General features: G+C 53.9%; 1 protein-coding gene across 7 annotated transcripts in view; it reads left to right on the top strand.

Annotated features, from left to right (window-relative positions):
- DGCR2 (DiGeorge syndrome critical region gene 2) overlaps positions 1–17,799 on the top strand; it is a 42,669-nt gene extending 24,870 nt beyond the window's left edge. For 3 of the 7 annotated variants that reach the window (XM_006099536.3, XM_006099533.3, XM_006099534.3), the window contains 7 exons: positions 465–675; positions 2,609–2,685; positions 5,191–5,367; positions 7,807–8,010; positions 12,078–12,230; positions 13,209–13,445; positions 14,974–17,799. In XM_006099536.3, coding sequence (XP_006099598.1) covers positions 465–675; positions 2,609–2,685; positions 5,191–5,367; positions 7,807–8,010; positions 12,078–12,230; positions 13,209–13,445; positions 14,974–15,230 — 1,316 coding nt within the window. In that variant the 3' untranslated portion in view covers positions 15,231–17,799. Of the gene's footprint in view, positions 1–455; positions 676–2,608; positions 2,686–5,190; positions 5,368–7,806; positions 8,011–12,077; positions 12,231–13,208; positions 13,446–14,973 lie in introns of all 7 variants that reach the window. The other 4 variants (XM_006099535.3, XM_006099532.3, XM_023763183.1 and 1 more) reach the window with 2 other exon arrangements.
- The last annotated feature ends 2,933 nt before the right edge of the window (positions 17,800–20,732 follow it).

The raw sequence follows: 20,732 nt of genomic DNA, 5'->3' as shown, positions 1-20,732 counted from the left end.
GAGTAGGCTCAAGAAGCTGTGGGCTTGCTGGCAGGGTGACCAAAAGAGCCAGCATTTGGGCAGTGAGGACAAAGTGGGCAGGGAACCTCCTTGCTCACTCCTACCAGGCCTTGCAGTGAGCTGGTGTGGGCAGTTCTGCCATCTGGTCAACCAGACTTATTCAGAGAATGAAATCCACTTTATCCAAAGAATCCAGCAGTCCGTCTTTACTACCAAGTAAATTAAAGACCTTATACAAATGGGAAGACTCACCACTGAATATACTTGTACTTTAGGTTGCATCTGTATTGTAGAGAAACTTGAGTATGCCACAAAATATGTGGTCCTTAGGGGCAGAAATTTTCCTCTTGAGCTTCAGTTTCCCCATTTCTCTAGGGTGATTTCTGAGCAACATATAATTTTGTTTTGGAGTGAGGATCCTAATTTGGGGGGACAACTCCCCTTCTGTCCTTCATGTTTCCTAGGGAAGTGTCCGACAGGGTGGCACCACTATGAAGGCACGGCCAGCTGCTACAGGGTCTACCTGAGTGGAGAGAACTACTGGGACGCTGCACAGACCTGCCAGCGCGTCAATGGCTCCCTTGCCACCTTCTCCACCGACCAGGAGCTGCGTTTCGTCCTGTCCCAAGAATGGGACCAGCCAGAGCGGAGTTTCGCTTGGCAGGATCAGCACAAGTGAGTACTGGGTGGGAACCCAGGGGCCAGAGTTCAGGCCAGTGCCCACCAAGCACATGGCCTCTTGGCCGCCGTGGCAGTCCTAAGGCATAGCCAGCAGCTGGCATTTTTGGGAAGAGCAGCTCCACCCACTGGAAATGGAGAGTCAGTGTTTTAGAGTGGGCATTGAGATGGGGTGGGGGATCTTGGAAGGGCAGAGATGGGTTGCCACCTCGGACCAGTCTCTTTTGTTGGTCCTCTGTAGGTTCAGCTGCATCTGCTGACCTGTTAGGGGACCCAGCCTGTGTCAGGAGGGGCTGCTCAGTGTGGGCTTTTCTAGGCCCAGCACAAGGGGTGCACAGGTGGGTGGTAGTTCCTTCCAAGAAAACGGGCTTTGCCAGGCCCGCTGCTCAGTGCTTTCAATGGGCTCGATCACTCAGTCCTCCCAGAAACCACAGGAGACCAGTGGGCAAGAAGACTGAGGCCCAGGTGGACAAGCATGTGACCACAGGCACACACTAGCTGTGGGGTGTGTCTGGGTTCCAGCCCATGCAGTCTAACTTCCAGAACCTGGCTCCTGACCCCAGGCTCTGTAGCACTGAGGAGAAAGTGCGGGAACTGGCCAACTGCCAGCATCTCCCAGGCCCCCGGGTTGTGGGAGCAGGCGTGTGCTATGACCTGTGATGTGTGGCCTCATGCTGCCCCATCCACACTGCTGGGGGCAAGAGTGTGAATTGCAGAGCTTGCCAGACTGCCAGTACTCCCTCCCAGCAATGGCACAAGCTGCCATATTAACAAGAGGACCATGTCAAGTGGACAGAGAGCCTTTATTTTAAGACCTGAGCTGGGTTTTGGGCTCTACCATCATATCCCGTGACATTGGCAAATCATGATACCATGCTGTTTTTTCTTCTGCAGCTACCAAGTGAGAAAAATAATTCCTAGTTCACAGGGTGGTTGTAAGTTCATGGAAAAGCGAGAGGGCTCAGCCCAGTAGGTAGGGAAGCACCCTGTCTCCTTCAGGTGGGCGTGTGCATGGCAGTAGGCTGGAGGGGCAGAGTGGCACAATGCCATGGCTCCCCCAGTGGTGGGACTTGGGGAAGGCATCTCCAGGGCTGGACTGGGAGGCTTGGATGAGGGGCACACACTCAACAGGTGGCTGTGGCAGACGACCAGGTTCACGTGCACCGCCCCCTCAGTGCTGTGACTTGTGTTCTGGGCAGGCCTGGGCGAGCTGGCTCTGAGCACGTGACCCAGCTGGAGGCCGTGAGCATGCTTTTACCCACCCATGCAGTGTATACTTACTGGTGTTTGGTTTTTATTGAGATTAATTCACATGCCATAAAATTCACTCCTTTAAAGTACTGTTCTGTGCCTGGTGGTCCGTGAGGTCCGAAAGGTTGGCGACCGCTGCTTTAGTGTATTCACAGGGCTCTATGTCCATTGCAGATAAGGTTGGTCTTGCTTAGAATTTGAAAGGCTTTTTGTATTTTTGTTTTGTTTTTAATATATTTTTTATTGATTTCAGAGAGGAAGGGAGAGGGAGAGAGAGATAGAAGCATCAGTGATGAGAGAGAATCATTGATTGGCTGCCTCCTGCACCCACCCAACACCGGGGCATGACCCTGACCGGGAATCAAACTATGTCCACTGGTTTATAGGTCGACGCTCAACCACTGAGCCACACTGGCTGGGCTAAAAGCTTTCTTGGATCAATAAGACAGTCTTGGAAGGAGTCACTCAAGATAAAACTTTTTCTGACCTGTGAATTTATTCTTTAGAATTTTAATGTATTTTATTAAAAGTAAGTATGTAAAAACTTTAAAAAGTCATTAGCATTTTAGAGGCTCAGTACTTTAATGGTCAGTGTAACTATTAAAATACACTCATGCACAATCAATGGCTGCTTTCCTGCTGCCATGCTAAGGTTCCTTGCATTTCTGCCCTCTCGCAGGTTGTGGGTTGGCTACCAGTATGTCGTCACCAACCGGAACAGCTCCTTAGAAGGCCACTGGGAGGTAGCATTCAAAGGTAAACCTTTCTGGGCCCTGGCCGGGTAGTTCAGTTGGTTAGAGTGTTGTCCCAAAATGCCAAGGTTGCAGGTCTGCTCCTCAATCAAGACATAAGTATCAACCAGTGAATCCATAAATAAGTAGAATAATTTGATGTTTCTCTCCCTTTTTCTCTCTAAAAATCAGTAAATTTAAATAAAAAGGAAAAATGGTAAGCCTCTTCTGAAAAGAGTTGTTGAGTAGGAAATGGAGGTATACCATCCTGAACAGGGTATATTACTAGGATCTCCTCTCCTTCCCCCACCCCCTGTCATCAATGGTGCCTAGCCTGTTAGGGGTACCTGATACAGGGGACATGGAGAGGAATGGGCCCAGGAAGGGCTCTGGTGACCAGCAGGCCCTCTTCCAGGCTGGGGTCTTTTCTGGAACACATGGTTGCTTCTTACTTGGCCAGATTTTTAGACTCACCGTCCTCCTTTTACAGGTAAGGACTTTAATTAGGGCATAAAAATGAGCATACAAAGTGTGCAGCTGGCATGAGTCAGGGAGGGAAGTTCAAGCTTTCTAGGACAGAGAAGTTCGGAAATCCAAAACTTGAAGGAAAGCTGTCAGGCAGATAGAATTAAAATAGAGGAGTTTGCTGGAGTCAGAGACATAGGGATCCTCCCTGACTCCTCTCATCCTTCACCCCCTTTCAAACGTGTCCAAAATCTCATCACTTGTTGTCAGATTGCAGCCACCAGATCTGCCATTAGTCACCTAAATTACTGCAGCCACCGCTGCCAGCCTGGTCTCCTTGCTCCCACCCCCACCCAGCCCAGTCTCCTCACATGGTTGTGCGAGAGTCCTCTACTCCTCTGCCCCAGCTGTTTATGACTCTCCTCCCGCAAAGACACTGTCCTCACTGAGGCCTGGAGTGCCCTTTCCCTCTGCCATCCCCTTCCGCCACTCTCCTGGCCCTCCTTTTCAGATGCCTGCTCTTCTCACCTTCTCTTCCCTTGGGTCACCCTTGTTCCCATTGAAGCCCTCCCCGGGCCACTGCTTCCTGGCTCAGGCTTATGCCAGTGTAGGGCAGGAGAAGGCAGTGTAGCCAGGCTGGCCCTGGCTAGTGTCTGGGACCGGCTTGGGGATTAAATGGAGCCTGCTGTGCCAGGCTGCCTAGATGGCACAAATAGGGATTTACGGTGAACACCTGCTTCCCTGGCAAGTCTGGAATTGCGGTGGACCGGAGGTCAGCACCCAGGCTTTTCTTAGCAGAAATGTATTGCAGGGCTGCTGGCAGTGGCCCACTCCATGGCACCTTCCTGCTTAGAGGATGAGGAAGCCTGGCCTGGATTATTCCAGACTCCACCTGAACTGTCCCTCCCTTGCTGCTGGTGTATCTTGTTGCATCGCTGTAATAAATCTTAGCCATGACTATGGCTAGATGCAGGGTCCCTTGAGTCCCAGCAAAACAGTGAGCCTGTGGGTGGCGAGAGACCCACTGAACCCAAGCAGTCAGAAATGTCAGTGTAGTCCTCTTCCTCCATTCTCTGTTCTGAGGCTTGCCTTCACCTCTGTGCTGCAGCTTTCTTTTTGCTATAGCAGCCATGACCTTCCGACATGTGTACTTCACTTATTCTGTTGTTCAGAATCTGTCTTCACTGTTTACTACCCCCCCCTCAAATGTCAGCTCCAAAAGGCAAGTTGTTGTTGCACAGTGTCACCTGAGTGTCTGTTTACAGGAGTAGGGCTTGCTAATATTTGTTATATCTGAGGGAGAATGATCAGGAGACTGTGCTAGATTCATGGGACTTAGAAAAGAGGCTTAGAGGTTCATGGACCCCTCCCCCAACACCCCTGCACCCCCACCCTGGGGTGCAGTGGTAGCGTGGTTTTTGATCGCCTGATTTCCAACTTGAAATGTAATAGCTGAGTGGATTACAGACAGTCTCTCTGGAGCTGGGAGTGGGTCCCAGGGAACCTTCCAGGAGTTCACCAGGCCAACTGGTGCTCCTAGTGGGTGTAGGGGCCACGTTTCTGCCTAAATTATGCATTCATGGCAGAAGCAATGGGCTCCTTCTTGAGTCCTCTATTTATCAGTTAAAACTCTATTGTAAAGGAGAACTTTCCCCTCCCCTATTTATTTATTTGTTCATTTTATCCATATGAACTTACACATTTTCATTATTGTGTTATAACCCATTGCTTCACTCTTCATGTTGTTGTTCTGCCTTTAAACATCCCCATCTTAGTATGGTCCTCCTCTGGCGCTCAGCCCAGTAGGGTTCGTTCGTGTGCTTGCCTCCCTGGCCTACGGAGCATGGCCCCCATCGCCCAGTGCTGAAAACTGCTCTCCGTGGAGCTAAGGGAGGTTGTGAATGAATGCCATAACTGCAGCACAGCTCCGTTTGGTGGTTCATGAGCTCTTTGATCGATGGTCCACTTTAGGGCAGGCCTCGGCCCCTGTGAAGACTGCACATGGTTGGGATGTGACATTGTTGACATGTTGTAATGGCCAGCCCTCCCGTTTGTCTCCCTATAGGTTCCTCAGAGGTTTTCCTGCCCCCAGACCCCATCTTCGCCTCGGCCATGTCTGAAAGTGACAATGTGTTCTGCGCCCAGCTGCAATGCTTCCACTTCCCCACTCTCCGCAACCATGACCTGCACAGCTGGCATGCGGAGAACTGCTACGAGAAGTCTTCGTTTCTCTGTAAAAGAAGTAAGCCACCTTGAACTTGACTCCTTTAGTGAGCTGGAAAGAATGTGCTTCTTGTGAGAATGTGGCTTTCTAATTTCTGGACCTTGATTGATGTCAACTTTGAGTGGACTTACCCATTTTATAGTAGGCAGCAGGCACGCTGTGCCTGGCTCACACCTTACTCTGAAGGTGCACAGGTGCCTTGGGGGTGAGGGCTAGAGCCTAGGCTGGGACCCAGGGCTGGTATGAGCCTGACTGGCCTGCTACTTAGTTCTGTGACCTAGGCAGCAATGGCCATTTCTGGCCCTCGTTTCTCTTTTCCCAGGATAGAGGTGATAAATCCTTCCCTCCCCACCTGGATGTTAGTAAACTAAATGAGAATGGTGACAGGACTTCCCAGATACTGTGGTGTCTAGGTGCCTCTGACTCCTTTGCTCACCTCCCCCCCCTCTCCTGGGGTCTTTGTGAGACCCCTCACTCTGCTTCTCTGTCCTGTCTGGACCGCTTACCCTCTTCAGCTGGTCCCTATGCCAGTTCTCTTACCCACATTCCACATCAAGGTCCAAATATTTTCCAGCTTTGGGGGCTAGCAGTGTGGTCGTGCTGACCGAAGGCAGGCTCCCTTGCCTCACCCAGTCCCCTCTGCCATGAATGGAGGATGGAATCGTGCCCAGATGCCACCTGGGAGGCAAGGGCAGGTCATCATTCAGTTTCCGTCTGCTTAGAGATTTTCCTGTTATTGATTTCTAGTTTGATTCCATTATGGTCAGAGAATAACTTCTATGTGATAAGTTATTTAAATTTGTTGAGATATATTTTATGCCTCCAGGTTACTGTCTGTCTTGGTGAATGTTCCATGGATGCTTCAGAAAAATGTGGCTTCTGCTGTTGGGTGGGGAGTGAAAGAGTGAGAGCAAGTGTGTGTGAGTGTGTGTATTAGATTCTATTGATTGACTGTGGTGGTCAAATATTCTATATCTTTGCCAACATTCTGTCTAGGAGTTCTATCAATTGTTGAGAGGGAGGTGTTGAAGTCCACAAGTAGAATTGTGAAATTGTCTATTTCTCCTTTGAGTTCTATTGGTTTTTATTTCACAAGCTGTCCTTTTGACATGTTCCTATCATTCAGGTTAATTTTGTACTCTGTGGAATTAGCCTTTTCTCCAAGGGGAGGACCTATGCACTAATTATGCTCATTGCTTTTACATCTCAGTGGACAGAGCTAAGATGTGTGTGTGTGCATGCATGCGTGTACACGTGTGTATATACATGTCTTGGGTACAGATTTTTCATATTGATTTAGTTCCTTTAATGATTAAAGAAATCATTTAAATGTATTCAAGTGTTCTAGTTATATTTTAGTTTGTTTTGGTAAATCATATTCATCTAGGGCAGTGGTTCTCAACCTTCTGGCCCTTTACAGTTCCTCATGTTGTGACCCAACCATAAAATTATTTTCGTTGCTACTTCATAACTGTAATATTGCTACTGTTATGAATCGTAATGTAAATATCTGATATGCAGAATGGTCTTAGGCGACCCCTGTGAAAGGGTCGTTAGACCGCCAAAGGGGTCGCCACCCACAGGTTGAGAACCGCTGATCTAGGGCATTGCCCATGCAATATAAAATTTCTAACTCATTGCTACAAACTTATGTTAGCATTCTCTTTGCATTTTTGAGGCATTTATATGCCTGTCATTATGACCTCCTTTTGACTTATTACTTATACTTCCTTCCGTATTGCTCAGTCTTTTTTTTTTTTTTTTAATATATTTTATTGAATTTTTCAGAGAGGAAGGGAGAGGGATAGAGAGTTAGAAACATCGATGCGAGAGAAACATCGATCAGCTGCCTCCTGCACACTCCCTACTGGGGATATGCCCGCAACCAAGGTATATTCTCTTGACCGGAATCGAACCTTGGACCCTTCAGTCCGCAGGGTGACGCTCTATCCACTGAGCCAAACCAGCTAGGGCATAGGTATTGTAAAAGCAGACACTTCCATGGGCTTTCCTCTGGAATCTGGCACTCTCCTCTGTTCTAGCTGTCTAGGTTTGCAGCTAGGTGTGCCCTGGCCAGGTGTGCTTTGTCCTAACAGAGTGTTGTAGTGACCTATTTTTTTTTAAATATATTTTATTGATTTTTTACAGAGAGGAAGGGAGAGGGATAGAGAGTTAGAAACATCGATCGGCTGCCTCCTACACACCCCCTACTGGGGATGTGCCCGCAACCAGGGTACATGCCCTTGACCAGAATCGAACCTGAGACCCTTCAGTCTGCAGGCCGACGCTCTATCCACTGAGCCAAACCAGTCAGGGCTGTAGTGACCTCTCTTGAACAGTACTCACAGGAAGTGGTTCTCAGGTTGATCTTGCCAACTCCTCTGTTGTTGTTTGTGGGGAGACTCGGAGCTGGTTCTGCTGGTAACATACATTTGTGTTTGTGTGTGTCTGTTGCAGGTCAGACATGTGTTGACATCAAGGACAATGTGGTGGATGAAGGGCTCTACTTCACCCCCAAAGGAAATGACCCGTGCCTGAGCTGCACCTGCCATGGAGGGGAGCCAGAGATGTGCGTGGCTGCCCTCTGCGAACGGCCCCAGGGCTGTCAGCAGTACCGCAAGGACCCCAAGGAGTGCTGCAAGTTCATGTGTCTGGACCCAGGTGAGACTGATGCTGGGTCACAAGTCAGCTTCCCCATTCAAGGCCAGAGGCTACATGGCCCGTTGCTTCCTCAGTGGCAGGGGCTTGTGAGAGGTGAGAGTCCACATCACATGGCATAGCAGCGATGGCAGCATTTGCCCACAGAGCTGTCTCACAGGCTTTGATGGGCAAATACTCTAATGAACATGTGTGTCTCACACAACCTGGCCTCCTCTAACTGCTATCTCTCAGGTTGGCTCATTTTAGCTCTTGGGTTACAAGTATTCACTGAAGAACTTGAACTTGAGTGTGGCTGTATGTTCACAAATCAACTGTAATTGATGACTTCAGAACTATCTTTCTCCTCTCCTTTTAAGACTAAGAGCAAGACTTCCAACTTATATCCCAGTTTGAGCTCTTCCTGTTTTCTGACTGTGGTGATGTGGTGGGTAGTGACAGTTTTCATTACTTAACAGTAATCAATTTTTGCTGTTAGAATCTTTAAGAAAAAGATTAAATATAAAACTCCTCACTAGGTGGCGCTTTGCAGGTGGACACTATGCAACCGTGTGATCTCTGAGTGATATTTCTTCCACTTTAAAAAAAGACCAGCAGGTGGGGCTCCTGCTCTGTAAGACCATTAAGACATACATTAAAGTTCATATAATATACTGGATGGTTCACCACACCAGTGCAGTTGAAATCTCTGTATGAATTCACAATCTCAGGAGAAATGTAAACAGAAAGCATAAATTTGTTTTCTGTCTTGGCTGCCACAGTACGAGAGTGACGTGGGCAGAGACTTGTAAGAGGCCCTGCAGAAAAGCAGCTTGGTGGGCGCGGTAGCTCTCCATCCCCTGGGCCCCCATGGATGAAAGGCTGGTTCGCCTAGTGCTAGTGGGAACTGGAGCTGGCACATGAGAGCCACAACAGCAAGTGTTCCAGAGAGCTGTCTGTGTTGCAGAGTTGTCAGGAAGGCTGCTGGCAAGAGGGCAGATCAGTGTCAAGCTACTTAAGGATCAGCAAAAGGGCTACTGTGGCCCGTATCCCATCAAAGGTGCACAGTTGGCTGTGGAGAGTGCAGACACCATGTATGACCAGATGTAGGTATACAAGAATGACCAGTCTGTGGGCTGAGTGGCTTGTGAAGCCCGCCCAGCCCTGAAGACTTCTCAGGAGACCAGGGCCCTCAGGACATCTAGGTAGTCCCAGAGCTACTGCAGGCCACTCCTGTGTAGCCAGAACAGCATAGCCAGGGCCTTTCCCTGCCCCTTGCCTCAGCCTTGTTTCTGCAGGCTCCTGACAGCCTTCCAGGTCAAGTGCCTTCTCCTGGGAAGTGTCCACACTTCCCCAAGGATAGAAGTACTGCCATCAAAACTGGAGATGCTTGGAAAGTGTCCCTTTTAACAAGGCAAGAGTGTCTGCTCTCACTACTCTGTTCAGGGTTGTATAGGGTATCAGGGCACATGCCCAGTTGTGGGCTTGATCTCCAGTAGGGGATGTGTAGGACGCAGCTGATCAGTGATTCTCTCTCATCACTGATGTTTCTTTCTCTATCTCTCCCTTCCTCTCTAAAGACAATTTAAAAATATATTTTTAAATAAAATACATACTTAAAATAATAATAATAATAATGCTAGGCTGGCCTGGTCAGTGTGGCTTAGTTGGTTGAGTGTCGTACCATGCACCCAGGAGTTGGGGACCGGGCATTGGCAGTCGTGGGGATAGGGCTGGCACAGAGCCAACGGCTGGGCTGTAAAGACATGTGCACATGTGGTAAGCAAAGAGACACCACCGTGGCATTCTCTCATGTTCTGAGGCAGCTTTGTGGCATGGGAAGCAAGCATTGGCTTGGTGATGTTGGGCCAGTTACCTGAGTGTGTTCCTCCCAGGGCTGTGCAACAAAGAAGGGATTGCAGGAGCCTTGCCCATTGCCTGGCCTGCCCCTGCCTCAGTTCCCATTCAGGGCACATACCTGGGTTGCTGGCTCGATCCCCAATAAGGGAGGTGCAGGAGACAGCCAAACGATGTTTCTCTTTCATCGATGTTTCTGTCTCACTCTCACTGTCCTTCCCTCTCTCTCTGAAGTTAGTAAAAACAAATTTTTAAAAAAGAATGCTAGGATGGAGGGTGAGGCCAGCGCCCTCCACGGAGATGCTGCCTGGGCCCTGAGACCCCACTGCCTCTGCCCAAAGATTTTGGGTACAGTCCAGACTCCAGCTCTGCTGAAACTGTTGTGGAACACCACGTCCTCCATCATGGAGCTGGCGAACAGCAGGGACATGACCACAGCCTCGCTTAAGCAGGGACTATGGCCCAGGGTAGAGATGATCAGGGTGAGCAGATCAGCCGCTCATCTCAGGTTTATCCCTGTGTGAGGACTTGCTCCCAGTGTGTCTCTCCTTCCTGTCCTCTAGATCAGTGGTCACCAACTGGTGGTCCGTGAGGTCTGAAAGATTGGCAACCGCTGTTTTAAGGAAACCTTTGGAGCAGTGGTCGCCAACTGGTGGTCCACCGACCACTGGTGGTCCATGAGGTCCGAAAGGTTGGCGACTGCTGCTCTAGATCATGAGTGCCAAAATCGAGCCTTTGGCACTGCTGAACACACTTTGATATATCCAGGGTTCCCCACCAACAGAGAGGGTTAGTAGAAATAGGGTATGGGGAGGTCAAGAATTAGAACAGCCACTGATGGACAAGAGAAGGGGAGGGGCTGTAAACAGGGATTCTGAGGGCCCAGTAGAGGCCACATCCTCACTCTCCTCCCTGATCACCGGCCTCCACGTCGACCACTGCTGGGTATTGGGGAGGAGCAAAGAACTCTGGGAGCACCCTGATGGGGCTGGAGCCCAGGTCTGAACTGGGGCCAGGCACATTGCCCTACTGAGCCTCAGTTCCCTCTGTATAGGGACATTTCTCCTCTTCTGTAGGGTTGTGAGAAATCAGGGAGGTGCTGGATGCTGTGGTTTCCTGCCCTTGCTCTCTGAAGCAGTCTGGCTTAGACCATGATAGTGGGCCTCCAGCTAGGAGAAGGAATCAGCAAATGCCCGGGGCATAAGGCAACTTAGAGAGTGCGGCTCACCCTCAGTCCAATTTGCCTGCAGTCCTGTTCTGTTTGGCACCTCTTATCAAGCTCCTGTGTGGCTTCCAGGAGCTCACACCCAGCAATACAGATGAGTGGGCACGCGGGCCTCTGGGGAAGACTGAGGGAGGCACAAGCCCCCTCTTCTGACCAGGGAAATGGGCTCCCGTGACGCCTGATGCAAGCGGGGGGCGAGGGGGGCGGGTTGCATTGCCCATCTCATATGAAAAAACTTTTCCTGGCCATGAGCTGCTTCTCTCCTGTGGTGTTATTATAGTACTAGTGACCCAGTGCACGGATTCATGCACATTGAAACGATATTAATTAGAAGGTGGCTGGTGGGGTGGGACTGGGTGAGACAGGCTGGACACGCCCTGGAGCCAACCTCTCGCAGTCCCTCCCCAGCGTCTGCGGAGTAAGTGGGGTCCCTCTGACAGGTGGGGTCCCTCGGCCTGGCCTGTGGGGATCGGGCTGAAACCGGCTCTCCAACATCCCCCAAGGGGTTCCAGAGTGTGAGAGGGCACTCTGCAAAGCTGCTGTCGTACAGGGTGTGGAACGCAAACGCAAGTGTGCAGTAAACCAGATTCGGGGCCAACAGTGCCTCAGCAACAACATAACCCACGGCCGAAGGTGGAATTACACGGCCTCACGAGGAATCAGGTTCCCTCCTTTCTGGTTTCGGGGTGCGTCACCCAAGAACCGCCACTGCCAAGTCACTGCAGCTTGGCAGCTCCTGCATTGAGTGTCTGCCCCCTGGTGGTCATTGTGTGTCATAGCAATGGGTTGGATGGTCGGACACTTAGCATATTAGCCTTTTCTAGTATATATATAGATTCTTGATTTTCAGCTTTCTTGTTTCTATCATCATAAGATTGCATCGGGAAGTAAGTTGCCTTGTCCACATAGTTGTGTGGTGGAGGGCCATGGCCTTCTCATAGCACTGAGCATCTGGGATCAGGACCTCCTTTTCTGAGAGCAGCGGGGTTTTTCCCTTCTCCTCTAACAGATGGGAATAGCCTGTTCGACTCCATGGCCAGTGGAATGCGTCTCATTGTTAGCTGTATCTCCTCCTTTCTCATCCTGTCCCTGCTGCTTTTCATGGTCCACCGGCTACGCCAGAGGCGCCGGGAGCGCATTGAGTCCCTGATTGGAGCAAACCGTGAGTGCCCCAGCCCCTGCCTTATGATGACTACAGTGCAGGCCTGCCCTTGGCTGTGTCCCCAGGGAGAATGGGGACACAGGAAGCAGGAAGGTGCATGGAGGAAGTGGAGGACATGATGGAGGGTGCCGAAAGGCATTCCTGTCCCACCCACCCACCCGCTCCTGGGCTGAGTGTACACCTGGGGCACTAGAGGAGCTCTTTGCAGAACCCGAAATCAGAGTCCATAGGCACATGGAAGAAGGGCGACCTCCAGTGCCTGCTGACTCTGCGCTTCCCTGCCCTTGCTCTCTGAAGCAGTCTGGCCTAGACCATGAGTGCGGGCCTCCTGCTAGGAGAAGGAATCAGCAAATGCCCATGGACATAAGGCAACTTAGAGAGTGCGGCTCACCCTCAGTCCAATTTGCCTGCAGTGGCCTGTGCCCCCAGTAGAGCTGAAATCATCCCTTGTGTCAGCGAACAAGCCAGGGCTCCCCAGTCCTGGGTGGGGCAGGACAAGACAGGTGCAGGCAGGCAGGAGAGGATTCAGAATCAAAGTGGCAAGAATGCTGAAGGCCCTCACTAGCTTCCATTAGGGGCCTTGGTGTCCCTGGGGAGCCCAGGTCAGGGCTGAAGTGTGGACCAACCAAGTTTTCCACCTGCCTCAGTTCTCACTGAGTTGCAGGGTGGGCAAAACTTCAAGGCAATCATGGGCTAGACACCCAGAAACATTTTAGAGCTGGAGGGGTGTGGTGAGGGCTGGAGCACAGCAGGCAAACCTCTTGCATGTGAGTGACGAGCGGGGATGTACTGACCGGGGAAGGAGGCACTGGGCGAGTGTCAGGACTGGTGGGCAGTTAGGCACAAAAGTGTGACAGTCGGAATGTCTGGCCTGGGCGGGGGCAGGGCCTGGGCCTGGGGGAGGCAGGGCTCAGGAGCTGAGTGGTGCATCTTCCAGTGACATGACCCTGTTGCTTGTTTCTCACTTCCATTGCCCAGTGCACCACTTCAACCTTGGCCGGAGGATCCCCGGCTTTGATTATGGCCCAGACGGGTTCGGCACAGGCCTCACGCCGCTACACCTTTCTGATGATGGAGAAGGAGGGACTTTCCACTTCCATGATCCTCCGCCCCCCTACACTGCGTACAAGTACCCAGACATTGACCAGCCTGATGACCCACCGCCACCCTATGAGGCCTCCATCAACCCTGACAGCGTGTTCTACGACCCTGCAGGTGCTTCCCCCACAGGGAGAGGGAGCAACTTGTCACCAATCACCTGGCCTGCAGGGCCAGAGTCTCAGGGGTCTTCCCCAGCGCACAGGGCTGTGAACTCTGCTTCCTCCAGCCTGCTGTTGCTGTCTCTGGTTTTCCCTTTAAAGTGGAACTGCCACTTGTGGGTTGTCAGGCTCTTCCCAGGGGTGCAGGTGCAGATGACTGCTGACAGTGGTCACTGGTCACCCTGCCTCTTACCTCCACCTGGGAGCACATATTAGCAAGCAGCCCTCGGGCACCCAATCCTAGCTCTATGGAGAGCTGGGGACCGGGCATTGGCAGTCGTGGGGATAGGGCTGGCACAGAGCCAACGGCTGGGCTGTAAAGACATGTGCACATGTGGTAAGCGAAGAGACACCACCGTGGCATTCTCTCATGATCTGAGGCAGCTTTGTGGTGTGGGAAGCAAGCATTGGCTTGGTGATGTTGGGCCAGTTACCTGAGTGTGTTCCTCCCAGGGCTGTGCAACAAAGAAGGGATTGCAGGAGCCTTGCCCATTGCCTGGCCTGCCCCTGTCCCTGGTGTGTAGTGCAGATGTCCCACTCTTTTCCCTGTGTGTTACCCTGTAACACACACATACCCCCACCATACATTGCAGGCAGTGCCCCACCCCAGGGCTGCTGGCTCTGTGCATACCCACACAGCACAGCAGGATGGCGTGAGGCCAGCACTGCTGTGATCTGTGTGCTGTTGGTTCATTTGGTCGGCTAGTACCTCCCCCGGTCTGTGTGGGCAGGAGAAGCTTGGATTTAACCCCAGCCCTCGGGACGGGTTGTCGCCATCTGCTGTCAGGGGACCAGGGTAGAGCAAGCTTCCTGCCAGGGATGCTGCTGGGGACCCAGCGCCTCCACGGACCAGACTGCAGGGGAGCAAATGGTCCCAGAGCAGGGCAGCAGGACTGCTGGGCCCATGGGGAGCCAGGAGAGGGACACAGACTGGGCCCCGTGCCATGTCTGAGCTGAAAGAGAGCCTGTGGTGATGAAGAGCAGGCACGCCAAAAAGAATGGGCTTCTGTAGAGCGGCTGTCAGACCAGAGCTGTCTGCAGGCCCCTGCACGGTTTACGGGGCTGCCTGCCCGGGCCCCATCTCATGCTCTCATGCTCTTGTTCCCATATTCCAGCTGCAGCTTCTGGTCTGGGGCCTGTAAGCACTGTTCCACCTGCCCACCTACAGCCCAGTAATGCCCTAATGTCACGTGGGTCCTGGTTCAACCCCCACTGAATCTGAAAGGGTTTCCTCGTCCCCTACCTTGATTCTCCTAACTCTGTCAAAGTGTGTACCAGCCACACACTGGGGCTTGCTCATAACTGTCCGCCTGCACCTTGCACCATGACAGCTGCGACTGTGGCAGGGGTGAGCACAGCAGAGCCACAGCTTCAGTGGGAACATTCAGGCAAGAGAAGTGTCCCCCAGTTCTGTCTCCCTCCCCTCTTGCCTCGTGCCAGGCCCATCCACCACCCTGCTGACACCCCTCTGTCTCCTCCTATAGATGACGATGCTTTTGAGCCAGCAGAGGCCAGCCCGCCAACCCCAGGGGATGGTGACAGTGAAGGTGTGTCACCCCGGTGCCTGGAGCAGCCTCTGCCCTCTGCAGGGGTCACCCTGGCAGACCTGGAAGACTCAGCTGACAGCAGCAGCATCCTGCTCGTACCCCCCGACCCTGCCCAGAGTGGGACGCCCCCAGCCACAGAGGCACTGCCAGGAGTTGGCCGCCACAGCCGCAGTTCCCTCAACACCGTGGTGTAGCGGATGCCCAGCCCATGGCCCCAAGGGGCATGGAGCACCTGTTTGCTGTCAAGGAAACTCTGATTCCCATGGAGACTTGAAGGGCCCTAAGTGAGCCTGGACTCGGCTGCACTGCTGCACACACTCCCCTGTAGGTGTGCCCGTGCGTGTAGAGACTGCGCCAGCCTCCCAAGGGAGCGAGCACCTGCACCGAGTCTCCTTGAGGGCTGCAAACACATGCATAGCTTTGGGTCACTGTCTTTTTCTTTTCAAATGACAGAAGAATGGCAGTTTGTTCATGCCACACGTTTCAGAAGTAGGGAACAAAGAAGGTACTGCGGGCCTGGGTGGAGGCCAAACCACACCAGACTGGTGGGCTTGCTCGTGGCAGCACGTTGTTCAGAGGAGCATGCTGCCCAGCCACCAAGCCCCAGAGCTGCCACAGTGTGCCTCTCTGGCCGCTGCCCAGGAAGCACTTCCGGCACCAGTGTTTGTGGACTGTCAGGACTGTCTGGGCAGTGAGTCTGCTTCCGGGCAGGCAGCCTTGAGAGTTGCTCCAGTGGCTGCTCTGAGGATGGCCCCTCACGGGTTTAGCTTGAACATCGAGGGTGACTCTGTCTTAGCTCTGGTGCCCAAACCCTAAGAAGGGGAGCTTGGAAGGAGGTTGAACTCTACTCTGTCTTTCCAGCGGGGCTCTGCAAAGCCCAGTTCTGGGCCAGAAACCCCTATCCCTAGTCTGTTGGATTTCTCTCTAACATTACCGTGCATGGCCCCCCAGGAGGCAGCTCTGGAGCTGGGCTGAGGCCCTTAGCCATGCATGAGTGTCCTGGCCCTGGACCCTTCACTGGGCTTGAGGGCTAAGCCAGCTCCTGTTACCCATTGGAGCCCCCTCCTATTGAATTTGCCCCTGGACCTGGCCTGCCCCACCCCCTCTTTTGTGCCATAAAGGTTTATTTGGGGGGAGGGGTGGCTGAAATTAACATCCTGGGCTGTGTCCACCTCCTGAAAGTCAGTCCACTTCTTGCACATCACCACCACCACTAGAGCTGAGTGCCTGGTGGCTGCATGCCACCTTCCTGTCCTTAGCACAGGGTGCTGGGTGCCCTGCTCAGGGGCCTTTTGACTGAGGGACCCTGTTGCCTACTCCTGAGCAGTGGTCTTGTCTCCTGACACCAGGCTTTTAGCATTTCTGAGGTTTGGAGATTAAGCGGGTTCTGTGCGATTTTTTAGCACATCCATATCTTTTCTACGTTGAATGTCTAGATCTTTTTTGCGTGTGTCTGAATGTGTGTGTGTGTGTGTGTGTGTGTGTGTGTGTGTGTGTGTGTGTACGTATATGTCCAAGTGTTTGCAGGTGGTGATGGTACACAGGAACTCAATCTTCAATTTCCTGGGCCAACATGGCCTCTTGGGTGGCACTGAGACAGGGTTGGGTCTGTGCCTCTTCTGAGGCAGGTTCTCATGCTCATCTTCCTAACCCAGCCGCCCAGCTCCTGGTCCTCCTCTCAGCCTTTCTGTACCCGCATGCAGCAAGGGAGAGCTGGCTTTCAGTGGGAGCTTCCATGGTGGTCTGATGACAGACCTCACAGGCTCAGCCCAGTTCTAGGCACATTCTCATACTTTGGTTGGAAACCAGTTTTGTTCTTGAGTTGTCCCACAAGGCTGACCAGAGATGTGAGTTTTGTCACTGAACTGCCTGTCCTTGGGCTCGGCCCGCAGAAGCCAGAGTGTGTGCTCCCCTTGCCAGAGGGCTGCTACTTGGAGAAGGGCACCCTGGGCACATGTGCCCACTCTGGCTCCTGAAAACAAAGCAGGAAGTGGGTGGTGCCTCCAATGTGTGCTGGGCACAGGGCTGCCAATTTCCAGAGCAGCAGTCACAGCCTTGTGGGTTAGGGTCCTAAGTGGGCCTACTTTGAAATGACCACCCCAACGGAATCCTGTAGGGTCTGGCCCCCACAGCACCGGGTCCCCTTATTCCAGTGTCTCTGGCCCAGGCTTCAGCTGTGTGTACAGGGCAGTGGCTGGCACTAGATGTGTGGGACTGGGGAACTTGGGGACCGAAAGATTGCTGGGGACTGGCATGCAGGAGGAACTAAGGAGAGGGCCCTGAATCAGATCATGGGGCTGCAGAGGGTGGGCCCAGAGTGTTCAGCCTACTGGCCGCCTTGGGCTGGACAGAAGGCTGCTGCCCACTGAGTCTCCCAGACCTGAGCTCGGCTTGAAGGTGGTTGTGAGGGCATCGGGGAAAGCTGTGGTCTGTCCAGTCACCACCCTTGGTAAGATCTGATTGTGCTCCAGGTCCAGGCTGAGACGCTTGTGTTCCTGTGAGAGGAGGACTCCCCACCTGATGCACACGGGCCTCCAGAGGGACAGGCTAAGGTCTCGGGTGGGCCTCCTCCCCCAGGACCTGACCTGCCTATGGAGGTGGGAGTCGAATCTGTACATTGTCTCAATGCCTGTTTTTTATGTTTTCCTTTCACTAAGGGTTTTTAGTTTGGGTTTATTTTTGGTTAGGTTGGCACTAATCCTTAAGATGCTGTGAGAACCATTTCATCCAAATGCCAAATAAATTCGTGTTCTGGAAGAGGCATAGTCAGTCCTTGGTGTAACTCATGTTGGGAGTGGGAGGCTCTGGCCAAGATGGAGCCAAGGCACAGGTGCAGAGATGGGGGAAGGGGCAGGCTTGGGGCTCTGAGACCCCTCTGTCCCTACTTTTCTCAGCGGTCCTTTCAATAATTTCCTAGTACGTGATGTGGGACAAGAGGGCACCCAGGGCACTCAACCTTTGGCAGGTCTTCGTGCTCATCTTCCTAACCCAGCCTCCTGGCCAGACCAGTGAGTCCCTTGGAGGGGATAGGAGCTTCAAGGAGGTGGCCCCTCGTTCCTGAACACATCTATGGGATGGCAGGCTGTCCTGGGCACCCTGGGTGCTGTCAGCGCCGAGGACAGTTCGATGGGTACCCTAAAGTGGGAAGAGCCCAGCCCTCTGGGGATTGGAAAGAGTCGCAGGGTGCAGACCTATCCCCCACCTCACACACACACACAGTCATGCTCACACCTGTGGGCACACCGAGCTCTTCCAGAAAGTGTTGCCTTCTCTCCTGGTCACCCTGAAAGAAATCAGAGCCTCACTTTCCAGGAGAGTGAACTGTGGCTCGGGCCCCAGCCTGGGGTCCTCTCCACAACTGCTGAGGAAGCCCAGTCCCCTCATTGACCTGGGCTGGTCAAAGGGGGCCAGCTGTGGCTTCCTGGAGACCTGTTTTGGGGGTGGTCCTCCAAACGAGGTAGAGTGAAGCCAAGCTCCATCACACATGGGTCAGTGGGGGAGCTGGTCAGAGGACATCTGGTCTTGGGGTATCCTAGGCTGCTCCAGTGTGGGAGACCCTCCTATGCCCTCCTCATTCCAGCCCCTCAAGTCAAGGCCACTAGGATCCAGGTGCCTTCTCCCTTGGGTTTCCATCTTGGTGGCCTTGCCTTGTCACTCCTGGCCCCTCATTCCAGCCCCATCCAGAACTCCCAGGTCTCTCGGAGGGAGAAGCACCCCCACTCCCAACCTACACACTGTCTGAATCCCTGGTCAGATGAAAGGAGAAGAAACGTTAGCAGGTTCCAAACATACCACCTGCCCTGGCCAGGTGGCTCGGCTGGTTGGAGCATCATCCTGTGCACCAAAAGGTTGTGGGTTCAATTCCCTGTCAGGGCACATAGGTTGTGGGTTCTATCCCCAGTTGGGGCACATACAGAAAGCAACCAGATCGATATTTCTCTCCCTCCTCCTTCCTCTCTAAACATCAATAAAAACATGTCTTCAGGTAAGGAATGAATGAATAAATAGATTAAAACACCAACACCTGCTAAAGCCTAAGATTACGCATTTTATTTCAAAAATGAGCAGGCACTGACCCCAGGCCGCTGTGAGCGGTTAAAGGAAGACTCCAGGTAACGTTCCCTGGAGGGCAGGAGGGGAGAAGCGCTGGTTCCATGTTCTACTGCAGGGCTGCCCTGGGTGGGTGGGTCCTGGTGACAGGGACGGCTGCACCCAGACGACACTGGGGGCTTAGCCTGTGGAGTCTGCGTGTACATGACACTTTCTGAAGAGACACCGGCGTCCAGGTGTCTGCCTGTGGGAGGCTAATGAAGGGGTAAGGGTCCTAGGTGTCGCTGTCCAAAGCAAAGCTGAGAGTGCCCTGTGGCTGCTGACCAGCTGCCTCTGAACAGCCGCGCTGTCCTGTGGGAGGCCGGTTTGGTGGTCAGTAGCGTGAAGCTGGCCAGTCAGGCCGCTGTGCAGTTGGTGCCTGTGGAATGTGGCTGTATATCTAGGTGACACTGATCTGAGTGGCACTGTGTCCAGGAGACACTGTTCCAGCAGCCCACGTGTCCCCGGTGTCTGCTGCTGGGTGTGTGGTCACACTCCATGTCCCAGTCATGGAGGCCCGGCCTTTTCCCAAACCCTTAAAGGAAAAAAAACCCCTGCAACCCCCTCCTCCTACCCGAGGGGTCCCACCTGCTGCAAGCCCTCGGCTCTCCCTGGAGGCTGACATGCCCCAGGACCAAATATTCCCCAGCTCAGAGGCCAAAAGGGGCTCCAGGCCTCCTCCAGCCCGGACTCGGTCTCCAGAAGTTATCGCTGGCTGCGCTGAGCCAGGTCCACGAGGGGACAGATCTGTCCGTTCACCCCTCCGCAGTGGGGCCTCCAGCACTGCGCCTAGCTCACCCTCCGTGCGGCCACCCTCAATCCCCACCACCCGGCGGGGCCCCGGGGGGCACCGGCGTCTTCTTGAGGTTCTTCCGGGCAGGGGCCTGGTTCGCGGGGCCGTTCGCGGGGCCGTCCGAGGCGTCGTCCGTGGGCCTGGTGACCGCGGCCAGGGCGTTCACGGTGCCGAGCGCCCGCAGCAGGGCCGCGCCGCGAGGCACGGCGCGGGGCTCGCGGCGGGCGGGTGGCGGTGGCGGCAGCAGCGCGCGCAGGGCTTCCAGTTCCGCCCGGAGCTCCATGCGCAGCGCCTCGAGCCCCGCTCCCAGCTCCGCACGCACGGCCGCCAGGCCCTCCTGCAGCCGCCGCTCGCTCACCTCCAGGACGCCGGCCGGGTAGGTGGCCCCGCCGCGTGGTTCCCCGCACACCGAGCACACAGAGCCTCGGCTGCGCGCGTCCGCCCGCTCCCCGGCAGCCTCGTCTCTGGCCCCTGCCGCTGCCCCCGCGCGCTCCACCAGCCGCAGCAGTCGGGGGGCGTTGGCCCGCGCCTCCGTCTCAGCCAGGAGCTGGCCGCGCAAGCGAGCCAGGCGCCCTGGGGCGCGGGCTTCTTCAGGGCCCGGCCCATTGGGCTGGGGTCCGGGGGCCCGCCGGCGGTCCACGCCGCGCCGCAGGGCCTCACTTGAACCGTACGCTCTGCGAGCCTGGGCCCACGAGCACCCCGATTCCGCCGCCATCCGCAATGTACCCGCCAGAGCCCGTGACACCAACGCTGAGCTTCGCCGAAGTCACAGTGCGCAAGCTAGCAACCGGGGGGCCCTAGCAACACACTGTGG

The sequence above is a fragment of the Myotis lucifugus genome, unplaced genomic scaffold, assembly GCF_000147115.1.
Source record: "Myotis lucifugus unplaced genomic scaffold, Myoluc2.0 scaffold_276, whole genome shotgun sequence".
NCBI classification, from domain to species: domain Eukaryota; kingdom Metazoa; phylum Chordata; class Mammalia; order Chiroptera; family Vespertilionidae; genus Myotis; species Myotis lucifugus.
The sequence above is the reverse complement of the archived record's forward strand: the minus strand, read 5'-3'. Positions and strand labels throughout refer to the sequence as shown.